This window comes from Protopterus annectens, chromosome 3.part0 (genome assembly GCF_019279795.1).
Source record: "Protopterus annectens isolate FY-2018-M chromosome 3.part0, PAN1.0, whole genome shotgun sequence".
NCBI classification, from domain to species: Eukaryota; Metazoa; Chordata; order Ceratodontiformes; family Protopteridae; genus Protopterus; species Protopterus annectens.
In genome coordinates this window covers 29,013,465-29,027,011 of record NC_056731.1, presented here as the reverse complement: position 1 = coordinate 29,027,011, position 13,547 = coordinate 29,013,465, and the positions used below count along the sequence as shown (strand labels likewise).

The 13,547-nt window shown below is 41.1% G+C and overlaps 1 protein-coding gene across 1 annotated transcript in view; it reads left to right on the top strand.

Annotated features, from left to right (window-relative positions):
- The window catches only part of ARMC3 (armadillo repeat containing 3), a 926,167-nt gene extending 914,910 nt beyond the window's left edge, over window positions 1-11,257 (top strand). The window contains exons 17-18 of the mRNA XM_044064561.1: window positions 9,462-9,624; window positions 11,004-11,257. Of these exons, the coding sequence (XP_043920496.1) occupies window positions 9,462-9,624; window positions 11,004-11,213 (373 nt within the window). The 3' untranslated portion in view covers window positions 11,214-11,257. The remainder of the gene's footprint in view (window positions 1-9,461; window positions 9,625-11,003) is intronic.
- Window positions 11,258-13,547: the final 2,290 nt, after the last annotated feature.

Genomic DNA, 13,547 nt, shown 5'->3' with positions numbered 1-13,547 from the left:
ATGTCACCTCCATACATTGCTTTAGTGAACTTTTCAAAAAAATCCACCAGGTTGAGTAAGCATGTCCTGTACTTGATTAATCCAAACTGAGATGGATCCACTATTTAGAGATTCTCTGTGTCCTTGTTGGTTATAAGTCTTTCCATGACATTTCATGATTCCTCTAGCATGACTCCACATGAGAAATATTCAGGAATAATTAAAATCACTGTGATCCCAATCTCAACCTTCCTTGACATTCCAGATTCCAATTTTGGGGATTGTGAGAAGAGAATTTCTTTGGTGGAGAGACAATTTTAACTGTATCCAGGTCTCCTATTTTCCCTTCCAGCTCCAGCACAGTATGTAATAACAGATGCTTCCAACTATGTTTGGGGAGCAGTTTCTGTGAAAATAAAAATGAAAGGTCTTTGGAACAAAAAAGACTGACCAGAACACATGAAATTTTGACAGTCATAAATGCTTTCATTTCTCCCAAACATCTATGGTCCCAGGACCATTACAAGTGGTTACAGACAACACCACAGTAATGTGATACATAAACAAACATGGTGGACTGGATCATATCCTTTGTGCAGACTGTCCATGGTTGCCTGGGATATACCTCACTGGACTATATGAAAAGAGACATTATGGATCTTTTTCTGAATATGTGTCATAGACAGTACATGCTGTGTATTGAGCAGCATTCTGTCTTCACCAAGGTTGATGTCACAGTATGAAGATAAAATTATTGATTCTAATAATTGGCTTAGTTTTTGGCGTCAGTCAAGGGGAATCCAATATCTATCAGCATGGGAGGACACCGTTAACAGACCACATTGCTCTGCACCTGTCCCTGGGTTTTTGGATATTGGCTAAAACTTTATCCAATCCCTTAGGCAGTATCAAAATGATAACACTACCAGCATAGCACCCAAACAACCTTAATGTGTTACTGCTCAATGCTTGGAGCCTAAACATGAAACTCCACACCCTACAAGCTCTCATCACTCTGGAGAATGTAGGCATCCATGCTGTTACCGAGACTTAGTTTAAAGCCACAGAAAGTACTTCAGCAGTGCAAGGCTACAGTGCCTCTCATACATTCAGACCAACAGCAGCACAGACAGGAGCTAAAGGTGGAGGTGTCTCAGTTTATGTTAGCAACAAATACAACTCCAAGTTGATTAAACAGGATGGCGTCCTAGAGTTCATCCACTTCAAAGTCTCCATAGATAATGTTCCTTACTGTGTCCTGGCCTTCTACAGGTCACCCTGTAGGACCCACAAAGCTCACAGCTCTTACCTAGACCATCAACCAAATACCCCATTCATGGAAAACTTTAACAACCCCTCTATAGACTGGGAAATGTAGGCTGCCTCTAATTCATAGTCACAATGTGTCCTGCACATTATCAACACAATCACTCTGCACCAGACAATGCACACTCCAACCAGAGGATCAAACATATTGGACCCATGTCATGTTCTCACTGTTGAGGTCTGAAAATAAAGCTGTCACCCCTAAAATAGAAATCAACCCAGGAAACCCAACTAAACCTGTAACATTTAGGAACTATTCTAAAGCAAACTACATCCTATTTAGCGATAGTTTGTCAAAATTCACCCAAATCCCAAGACCATAGCTATCTATGCAGAATTATTTACAAACACCCTGTACAAACATGTAAATGGCTGCATTGAGGCTGCTGTACCTACCAAAAGTAAGTGCAGATCTAACATGAAAAACAACCCTCACTGGTGGAATCCTTACCTTAACAAGGTGTACAACAAAAGAAACAAATCATAGCTAGAATTAGAAAGAGTGACTCTCAAAGAGGCAAGAACTCTATGATTCAATTAAACAAGAAACTAAATGTCTAATAAAGTACAACAAAGCCAATTATGAGGGCCAACCTCTCACACTAAGGACACTCACAAGGCTTTCTTCATCTATGTCAAGGACATTAAAGGTAACACTCAGCAATTTGCAGAACTGGTGGAAAATTGCCTTCACTAACCAGGGAGACATAGTGAATCTACTGGCTGATAAATTTAGCTTTAACTGCAATCCCATCCCCCCACTCCCCCCTTCAAAATCCCTTCTAGCATATCCCCTCTCCAACTTTCAACAGGGAGCAGGACCTGGTGGCACTTGCTAAGGCCAAAAACATTGCTTCAGTGGGCCCCAACAATATCCCTGGTGGTCTCCTAAAGAGCCTCAAACATGACTTAGCAGGACAGCTTTAGGAACTCTTCAACTACAGCCTGGAACAGGTTAGGTGGCAGGTGAATGGAGAGCTGCAGTTGTCATCCTTCTTCATTAGAGTGTCCTATCAACTGACCCTGGGAACTACAAACTCATTAGTCTGACAAGTCTAATATGCAAAGCCATGCAATGAGTTATCATGGAAATGATCAACAGGGACAATGGTGACCAGCAAACACTGGACCCATCCCAAACTGGCTTTAAGGAAATGCCTTGCCTACTCAGTCTAGTAGACTTTATCGAGAGGTTCACCTGAGAGGATAACTTTACATACCACCTACCTTGACCTGACCAGGCCCTGTGATACAATACCACACTCATGGTATTGCTGTCAGACTGTCAAAACTGGGCATAAATCCCAATATAACCCATTAGATTGCTGGATGGCTGGCTCGCAGATAGGACCCAAGAGGTCAGGATCAGTGAGCCCACCTCCACCAGGGGACCAGTCACCATCAGAGTACCCCAGGGCTCTTTGTTTGGCCCGATCCTATTTGGCATCTACTTCTCATAAGTCTAGACTAATGTCAAAGGCCTCTGTCTCAAAAAGTTTGCAGATGACTGTAAATTGGGAGATATCACAGATTCTCCTCCATGACACTCTAACATCCTACAAAAGGGCCTATCACAAACAAAGGACTGGTGCCAAAACTATAGACCAATACTGAATGCAAAGAAATACATTATAGTGATCTTTGAGAAATTGTTCGCTCAAGATAATAACTCCTTCGAAAAAACACCCCTAAGAGTTGATATCTAGACAGTCATTTGGCCTTCAACCAACACCTAGCCAAGATAGTAGGAAAGATCATTCTGTGTTGCACAACTCATAAGCAAGGGTATGGTATCCAGGTCCAAGAAAGTTATATTACCACTCTAGCCAGTCCTTATCAGCTCCATTGAGTACAATGTCCCCCTTTGACAAGTATCTAATGAGGCACTTGCAACAACTGGAATGCCCCCAAAAGTTCTTCGCCAGGAGAATCCAGGTTATGAATACCCTGTCCTACACAGATTACCTTAAGGTCTTATCTCTGTACTCAGTCTTTTACAGGCTACTAAGAGGTGATTTATGCCTGGCATATAAGGCATCTTCAGATCCACCTCTGTGGGACAGCACTAAAAACACTTGATCCAAAGACCTGAACATTGCCTACAACATAAACAGAACCTGCTGGAGAGACTGATATGTGTCTCAAAGGATTCCCTCGCTATGGAATAAGCATCCCCATCTACATGAAGTATCCCTGACTCTATTCAAATGAAATCTTGATCAGTGGGTGGGAAATCACAAATTCACTCCTGGTTTGGCCACCATGTCTCTGATGGATGGAGGTTGACAGTAAGTACATTAATCCCTAGCTAACATACCCCCACTCCATAAACCCTTATCTACCTCCTTAGTAACATACCCCACCATATAGGTGTCCAAGGAACACAGGGACACATTTGTCTTGAGTTGCACAGCTAAGCTTGTAAAGATCATGATGGTCATCAGCATAGTATAAACCTATCAACCTATAGCTTTCCAGCTTAGTCTCACTCTTCAGGCATTATACATCAAGTCCAATCAAAACTGTGTGGCAGACAAGCCAAGCAGGAACAAGACAGACCCTAAGAATGGAAACTGAATTAGGGGTGTTCCAGGAATTTATACAGCTATATCTTTTTGCTTCCAGTCACAATAATCAGTTGACATGCAAGAAGGTCTGGAAAACAGAGGCGTTTTTCCCCTTAGTATTCCTATATACTTTTCCACCCTTTGCACTAATATCCAGGTTCATTCTGAAGATTCAGGACTCTCCAAAGATCATTGTGGTGACTCCCCTCTAACCACTGTGTCTCCCTTCTTTTGGAAATGACCAGAGGCAATTACCACAAGCTTTCTCACAGACTGGATCTGCTCACACAAGGTAAGGAGGTGTTTGATACATCCAAGCTTAAAACAAGTTCAACTAACCGCCTGGATGATATAGTTGTAATACCTTTTAGGCACCTATTTTCTGGAGACATGCAGCAGGTATTAAAGAAGACAAGTAAAACTGTTACTAGGAAATCATGTATTAGCAAATGTAAAAAGTTTTCTAGTTGGTGCCAAGACAAAAAACATTTAAGGCTAGTGTTTCTCTGGTTCTACAATGTTTTTGTGAGTTATTATCCTCTGGCATTCTTACTGCTCCAACAAAGGTACATTTGTCTGCCATTTCAACATGTCTGCCCATACGTCTTCCTCTTTCAATGCATTCCTATGTGAAATTTGTTAGAAAAGGGATACCAGGCCTCCTAAAAACAGGTGGCTTCTGCTTGGGATATTAACTTTGTTTTAGAAAAATTAACTCTTGGTCCATTTCAACCAGCTAATCTGATTGACTTGAGGTCGACATGGAAAACAGTTTTGCTGATTGCTCTCACTTCTGCAAGAATAGTATCTAAGTTGCAAGCCTTATCTAATTTTCCAGAAAAGATAGGGTTTCCTTAAGGACTAATCCATTATTTATACCCAAAGTTGTGTCCAAGTTTACTTTGAACCAAGCAATCCATCTCCCAGTCTTCTTTCCGGAACCAAAAATAAGGGTGAGCGGATACTCCATACTCTAGATACCTACTGACAACTGGATATTATTTTGACAGAACTAAAACTTTTAGGAACTCTGATCAGTTATTCATTTCTTCTGATTGTAAGAAGAAAGGGCAGTCAATGTCAAAGCAGAACATTTCCAAATGGTTATCTCGTGCTATTACTTTTTTTGTTATACCCCCATAATCTGGCAATTCCAGGCAGGTCAAGGCTTACTCAACAAGGGTCTAGTCTTCATCAATGACTTTTTGTAATGTAATGGATTCTAGAAGTATTCTAGAAGCAGCAACCTAGTCCTTAGTACATATCTTTACAAAGCACTACAAACTAGATTCCTTCTCCAGGTCTATAAGGCTTTGCTAGGACCATTCTCCAGGGGCTTCTGGACTCTCATCCTTCCTCCTCCTGATCAGTTTTAAGCTATGGTTGTATAACCATGCAGCTAAGGCTAGTACTGCAGCAGTGATCAAATGATGAACAAGATACAGTTGTATAAATAAACTTACCACAACAGTAGATGTAGAAATGACCACTGTTGCAGTAGTTTTTGTTGCCAGGGTGAGGACTTTTTTTTCCCCTAGCATTAACCTCTTTCACGGCAGTAGCCTTCCTTCCTGTTGGCATGAAAACTCTGAATGGCTTAGCCAAAACCATTCATTTTCTTCAGCTCTGTTAGGGCTGATTAATGTTTTGAGCACGTGTAAAGTGCCCTTAAGCTCTGATAGCTGTCTGGCTGTTATATCCCTAGTAGGATATAACCCATATAGCTAAAGCTACTGACACACTGATCATTCAGATATCATTTGTTATGGTAAGTTTACTTATTTAACTGTACTTTCTGCAGCCAACTATAACTGAGTGTTAGGGGTAGTGTATGACAGAAGAATGCCAAAGAAACTGAAAAGTAAATTTTACAAAAGAGTGGTGTGACCAGTATTTCTGCATGGTACAGAAACCTGGACAGGGAAGGCAGAGTAGTTGAGGAAGCTTGAGTTGACGGAGATGGAGTGCCTGAGACAAGTGGTAGGATATATGCTGTAGCACAGACAAAGAAAAGATGATATCAGAGCAGAAGCCAAAGTAGCTCTAATTGCAGAGAAAGTCAAAAAGAACAGATTACAATGGTTTTGGCGCATATGCAGAAAAGTAGAAGTCAATTTGGTAAAGAAGATTTGTGAGAGACAGGAAGATGTCAAGAGGAAACAAGGGCATCCAGCCAAGAGAGGGATGGATTGTGTGAATGTACACTTGCAACATTGGGGTATAACTGTCAAAGAAGGCAGGAAAGTGGCATTGAATCAAGAGAGGTGGCAACAGTTGTCACAACACCCTGATTCCATATAGAAAATGGAAAAAGGGGGTTGATGATGATGATTTCCCATGGTCTCTTAGACTCAGACCCTCCTCTACCTACTCTTTCTTCTTACGCTTTGTCAATCATCCTATATTGTTGTGCTACTGCAACCGTGATCGAATGAAGAACATATTACAAATGTGTAGGTTAACTTACAATAACAATAGATCACTGTTGTAGTACTTGCATCCTCCCTCCGCCCCCCCTTTTTCCCTGGCATGAGTGGGATATCCTTCTCTTTACATTTGCTCTTCTATCATGACAATGTAATTTTCCATAACATTATTACTTTAGAGCCTTAGGCTTCAGGCTATCTATATTGTTCACAAAATCTCTGAGTTTTGTCACACCTGTATATCCCTGTTATACCTGCACATATTTTTATGCTAAAGGCATATGTGTGAAGGCCAAGAAAGGAGTCTGAAGCTTTGTAGACTGGCTGAACGTCTGATATCCTTGGCAGAATGTTTCCCATGTTGTTATGGCTAGTACAACAGTGATGTATTCAAACATTTACCTTTATGGTAAGTTAGCATACACAACTGTACTATCCTCTACTCCCACTTAGCCTACAGAAATAAACATGTTTAATTCTGCTAATGTGAAGCAGCCCCTGCTAGCTCCTTGTGTAATGCAGTCCTATACTGCATGTTCCATCAGGAGAAGACTCATCTATGCAGCTCTCTAATTGTCATCAAAATCTGTTAAATTAATCCTGTCTTTAGGTAACACCAGCTGGTCCTATGCCACTCTCGGCAGAGCTTGCACAGATACTGGACTGAAAGGAACCTCTTGAAAATAATACAGCATCAAGAAAAAAAAAATCAACATTTGTACTGTTTGGACTCCGATCTAATTTGTGAGCTATTTTCCATTTCCTTGTCAAGCTTTGGCATCTGTCCTTTAAGTTGACATTAAGTAATCCTTAATGTCTACTCCAGTGTTAGGGCCAGGTAAACATAGATATCTTGCTTAACCACATTTCTGGATAGGTGGCACTCAACTTTAGAGAAGGGGCAAAATTCATTAAAATTATTTTGATCTTTCTTTAACCTTATAACTTGCCAGTTTCCCTAAGCTTTCCAAAAGAGCAAACATACCATCTAAATGCCTGTCCAGGTCTTTTAAATATACCAGCAAATCATCTGCATACCATAACTTAATGTCCTCCACATTCATACTATAACCTTTAATCTTCAGCTGCCTAAGGCTATTGACAGTGGCTCCAAATACAGAGTATGTAAGAGGAGATAGCCTGTTTGCAGGCTAAATATATCCAAGAATTCTGCATTCACTTTTTTATATATGCATATGCACCAGCTTAATAATGTAATAAACTTACTAGGGAAGCAAAACGTTCACAAAACATTGAGCAAATAATTCCACTTCACCTTATTAAATGCTTTCTCTGTCTGTATTTAGGCTGGCCACCATCGACAACTTTTCTGAGCATTGTGCCTTTTATATTGCTAATAATGTCTTCAGACCAGTGTGAAATGTCTGTCTTTCAGAAACAAACCCACACTGTCCCCATGAATTAATCCAATCATAGGTTGGTACTAGGCTATTGGCCCTAGGGCCTATACAAGCCTAGCCATAACAATTCCCTGGATATTTCTTCCCAGAATATTTACTTCCCTGGACCCCTGTCTAGCAGGGTGACTAACGTGATCACCGGGGTGAATTTCCTATCTCCCATCCAATCATCAAGGTTCCTTTTGAAGAGGGCCAAAGAGGGCAGTCTATTCAAGAGTCTGGGGAGTCTCTGGGTCAGGAACCTATCCTCCCAGCAAAGCCAAGGGCAACCTGGACATCAACAATGCCATTGGTATTTTGTAATCCTGATTAAACACAGAGATGGGCCTGTAAGGCCTCAAACTGAACTTTCCTTCCCTTCACATAGCTGAAATTATAGTCCCCCTTCAAGGAGTGCAGAACAACTTACCTACTCAGTGCTTCACTTGCTGTTTTCAACAGCTCTCATATAATCTGCTTCCCCCTATTTGATGCAACTCTAGAATAATGCCATCCAGCCCAGGATTATTGCCTACAGCAAGCTTCTCCTGAACCTTATTCAGCTCTTCTCTGGTCAATGGGGCCATCAAAGCCTGTTAGGCCATCAAAGCATATTTAATCCTATCAGGAACTCATCCATTACCATCTCCTGCCCTTCCCCATTTGTATCTTCCTGCTGGGTGAAATGTTCCTGAAAAGCATCTGCTATTCTCACCAGATCCCTTTCTATCTGATTTGTGGACAGATTTCTAATCTGAAATAATAATCGTTCCACCTTTGTCTGCCTCATCCTTATGGGCAGTGGTTGTTGAGCTCTATATGAGTTTCCCAGAAAAGCTGTTTGAAATGCTCATCTTTTGAAATCCCTCTGTCTTTCCAATGGACTACCTACCTCCATCTGCCCTTGTGATCACTGCTTCTCACACCCAAATCCCCCGATGTGCTGGGCTTTCATCATACAGAGCCAGTTTGTCCACTCCTCTAATGCAAACTTATCAAGCTGCCCCTTTCTTGCAATGTACTCTACTAATCTATCTTTCCATATTTCCTTCTGCTCATTTCACTTCACTCCATTCCATGTTACCTATACAAGTAAGTGGCGTAGGTACTTACAAGACAACACACACACCACCCCAGATGCACACAAGCATTCAGACTTGCACAGACACTCACACTCACACACAGACACATGCACACATCTACTGCCAGCACACTCTGCATTCAAAGTCTCCTAGCCTATACCACACACAGATCACTTCAGAGAGTGGGCGCATTACCTGCATCATCAGTTTACGCAGGGGGAAGTTGCTGCACTTCAGCCTGCTTGCATTCTCCCTTTGAAATGGCTAGATGCACACAGCTAAATTGCAGCATACACTAAAGCTTCCATTCTATGGGAGTCAGAGAATTGCTGTACTACACAAGATCCCTTACAGAGTGGTGCAACAAGATGGGCGGGTTAAGTTAACTGATTATCATGGATCTTTTTCAGGCACAATCCAGGCCACAAGAGCGAGGGAGGATAAATGCAGTATATACAGACAGTTTGAGGCAAAGGTCTAAACCATTGAGCCACACTAACTTATAAAATGCAATATTAAAGGCATTCTGCACATTAATATTCAAATGAACGGTAACTACTTTATAATGTGTGTGTGTGTGTGTGTGTGTGTGTGTGTGTGTGTGTGTGTGTGTGCGCTCTTGTTTGTTTAAATTCATCTGTGCTATTATTCATTGCACTTATTTTTAATTACAAAATTTAGATTTGTTTCAGAGAAGATGGGAGGTGCATTTGAAAAGGAACAACTCCACAATTTCAGCTGGGAACTACATGTCAGTGAACTCAAATTAGCGCTCAACTCGAATGTCATTCCTATCGGGAGAATTGAGAAAGGAATATATTACCACAGAGCTTTACTTTTCAAGGTAGTAATAGACTGTTTAAATAGACTAACACATTTGCTGATGAAACTGAATATTCTCATGCAATGGTAAAATGCACATACACTACACTGCAAATGCAGCTATTTATCTTTTATTGGTAAATTATAATATTCACAATTTTAGATTCTTGAATATCTGACTGTGTTTCTGTAGGCATTTATCAGGATACTGAGATTAGTATAGGCTGTATTTCAGTAACATATGCAAAATATATTTATTCCCAATGTTGCTTTAGCAGGGCATGTAATTACTCTACTTCTAATACCCAATTCCTCTTATCAACGTTTTAATGGGATCAGAAATCATAAAAAAATATTCTTTAAAAAGCATCTTAGTCTTGATTGAATGTTTACTTCTATTTACTTTCATTTTGGTAAAGAAACAAAAACCTATTGTACTGGTGGCATTGATCCTCGGTGGTAGACCAAATATATGGATCAACACATTTTGCAGATTAGTTAAATGAAAAAAGCGTAGCATGTGACAAAGAAGGAGCAATTCGGCTCTGCAATATATTTTGCTTTCTGCTTGTATCTGTATAAATCTGCTGTTATTTAAATCATTAGCACAGCAAGGGTGAGGTGAAACTGGCAGTTGACCCAGGCTCAGAGTGTTAGAGGGCACAATCAAGTAGTGCAGAAGTGCACTTCTTTCAGTATTTTTAGTAGCAGCTTTTTTTTTTTTTTTTTTTTTTTTTTTTTTGCTCTTTCCTGAAGAGCTGAGGGGGCATGGAACAAGTGAAGAAAGTAGGAAGCTGATTGGTACAAATGTGTAAGGTGAAGTGCTTGTTTTTTCTTTTGCTGCTGTTTGCTGAAGAGCTGAGGAGTGCATGGAATGCCTTACAGCTGAGTGGTAAAGAGCTGAGAGGGGTGGGGCACTATGTTGGGAACCATCACCAGGTAGCAGATAAGCAAGCTATGGCTCTGATTTAAAAAATTTACAGGCAGATAAGTAGTATTTTCAATATTTTCATATATTTAACTTTTATACATTTGTTTGTATACTGTCTTACGTCAGGTAGCATGCTTTATTTTAATTACACTTCTTTTCAAGTTAAGTAAAATTATAAAATGCATTGATTTTTGATATGCTGATGAGACATCTGAATAAAAAGTTATATCTATTGAATAATAACTTGCAGTTTTATACAGGACCCAGTAGACACAGCTGTCTGTTTTACGAAATGACCTGGATGGTTTTGTGTGGTTAAAGGGCTTGCTCTGAGTTTTAGACTGTTCAAGTGAATATCATGAAAATCAGACTCAGGCCTACAGGTTGTAATATATTCACAGGTTATTAACATAGTAAGTGTGACAAATTACCAACCATTACTATAACCACTAACATTTTTCTTTCTCTAGGCTTTAGCAGACAGAATTGGTATCAGCTGCAGCTTGGTTCGTGGAGATTATAATCGTGCTTGGAATGAAATCCGCTTACCAGAAGAACCACCCCAAAGCACTCCAGGAGTACTTCTTCCACCAAGAGTCTATATTGTAGATCTAATGCACCAACCTGGCCACTTGCTAAAAGCTGACAGTCCTGAGGTTATGCATTATCAGTCCATTTAACCAGTTGTACAAATGCAAATAATAAAAGTATGCCAACAAGGACATTTTATAAAATATTTGCCTGTTTCAAAATTAGATACGGGGGGGGGGGTTTAATAAAGTCTACATGTTATTTTTTTCTGCGTAGGCATCACGCCGCACTGCTAACATGGGTGCGGACATTTTTAGATTCAGTAAGCGCTGCTGAGCGGTGTGCACGAGCGCGCCAGCAGGGACACTTCCGTGACATGCAAATCACCTCATAAGCAGGTGAATCTCATGCAAATGAGGCAAGTAAAGCGATCCAGCAAGCAGATAGGCAGTGTCCCGTGTCAGTGTCTGTAGTGTACAAGGAAAATTCTGTGTATAGGACTGTAGACAGACAAAAGGGACTGTAAAAATGTGTGTAGATAGACTGAAATGGCATAGCATACACAGACATGAGCAAAACTATCCTCTGTGTGTTCTAAAAGTTACAGTAAATATATTAAAATAATTTTTTTAATAATCTTAGCATGTTTGTGGATTGCGCTGCAGTGTGCACACTTGCCTTATAAAAATAAATAAATTAAAAATAGAAAAAAAAGAAAAACTTGGCAAAATCAAATATTAATATCATGAGACAGAACTGTATTACAGGACTCTGTGTGCAGTATCTACAATGGTACATTGCTGCTGTTGCTAACATGGAAGGGCTTGGAAGCATGTAGTATCCAGGTTGTGAGCATGGATCCCTATGCAAATGAGGTTGAGTTACTGAATAGCATAATGGGATAACCGTGTCCACATACTCACTCCATGAAGGCAGAGAACCATGTTGGTGTCCACACAGGAGGTAGCTGACATCAGGAGAGGGTATGTCCAATAACTTTTAAGCTGATTGGAGCTTAGCTGCGCCTGTTTGTGTGGCATGCTGCCGTGCTGAGTGTGGAAGCCTGAGGGGGTGTGTGCCCTGTCATCGAAGATTTGTTTACCTACAGGGCACGTGCTTCTGCATGTTTGCATGGCGCGCCACTATGCTGAGCATGGAAGTTTGGGGGGGGATGTGCACTGACTGCTAAACAGTGTTTACCTATATGGCGCATGTTTGCGCAGTGCACCACAGTGCTCAGAGTATCTAAAAGGCCAGTGATGTATCAATTAGTGTTGCTCCTTGCTTAACTTAAACTAAGGCCATTAAATGATGTCAGCGATATATTAGGCAGGTGCAGTGCACCATAGGTAGGCAATCACTCAGGCAGCAGCTACAGTAGAGCACTATAAAGTATGCATACAACCTACAATCTGATTTTCCCCCATACTCTCCACCATTGGAGTACATACTTGGGAATTTTAACTTAAAGAATTCTAAGGCTTGCTGCACGTCTGCTACATTTTTATGTGTTAGATGCTAAAGTCAGTGCTGCTGCTGCTGCTGCTGTTGTCAATAGGCCTAGGCAGGGAAGAAGAGTGTTCAGGCCCAGGGTAACCTTCCAGGAGCTACATGAGCTGGAGATTATAGAGCGCTACAGGGTGGACAGGGACATACTACTAGAACTCACTGAGCTCTGCCACCCTCAACTCAGGCCCAGAGCCAGTAGAGGGGGGACCCCTTCCCAGTGGAAACAAATGTATGTGTAGCCCTTAGGATAATAGCCACAGGTACCTTCCAAAGACCAACTGGGGACATGATGGGGGTCTCACAGGCATTAGCATTCAGGGTAGTCCACCTGTTCCTGGATGCCATGCTACCACATGCCAGTGAGCACATATATTTTCCCAAAAACCATAATAGAAGTGGTTACTATAAAGGCTGTCTTCCAAATACTCAACTCCTCCAATAACTGCACCAGATGTACCAAGGACCACCACCGTTGTTGATGCAAAATGTTTTATTACAAATATACTCAAAAGATCTACAATAGCAGGAATATCAGTACGGAAAATTATTCTCTTGCTTCACAAGTGGTCTCTCAATCCAGCAGTGGTGAACAAGATTTTTCACCATTGGGGCCAACCTTGCTGTGATCTTTTTGCCTGTCTGCTAAACAACAAGTACAGAAGTTACTTTGCCCTAATCCTCCCTCAGGGGGATTCACCCAGAGACGTTCTCCATAATTGGCCCCCTGGTCTGCTCTATGCCTTTCCCCCAACTCCCCTCATATTGCAGTTCCTAAAGAAAGCCAAAAGGACAGAAAATTCAATAATCCTCATTGCCCCTTCTGGCCTCGACAAGTTTTGTTTCCCTTCCTTTGGCCTCATTTAATTCAGAAGCCATGGATTCTGAATCCAGCTCCAGATCTGCTGACTCACCCAGAGGGCATGGTACATCCAAATCTCCAATGTCTCAAGCTCACTGCATGTCTTCTCCAATTC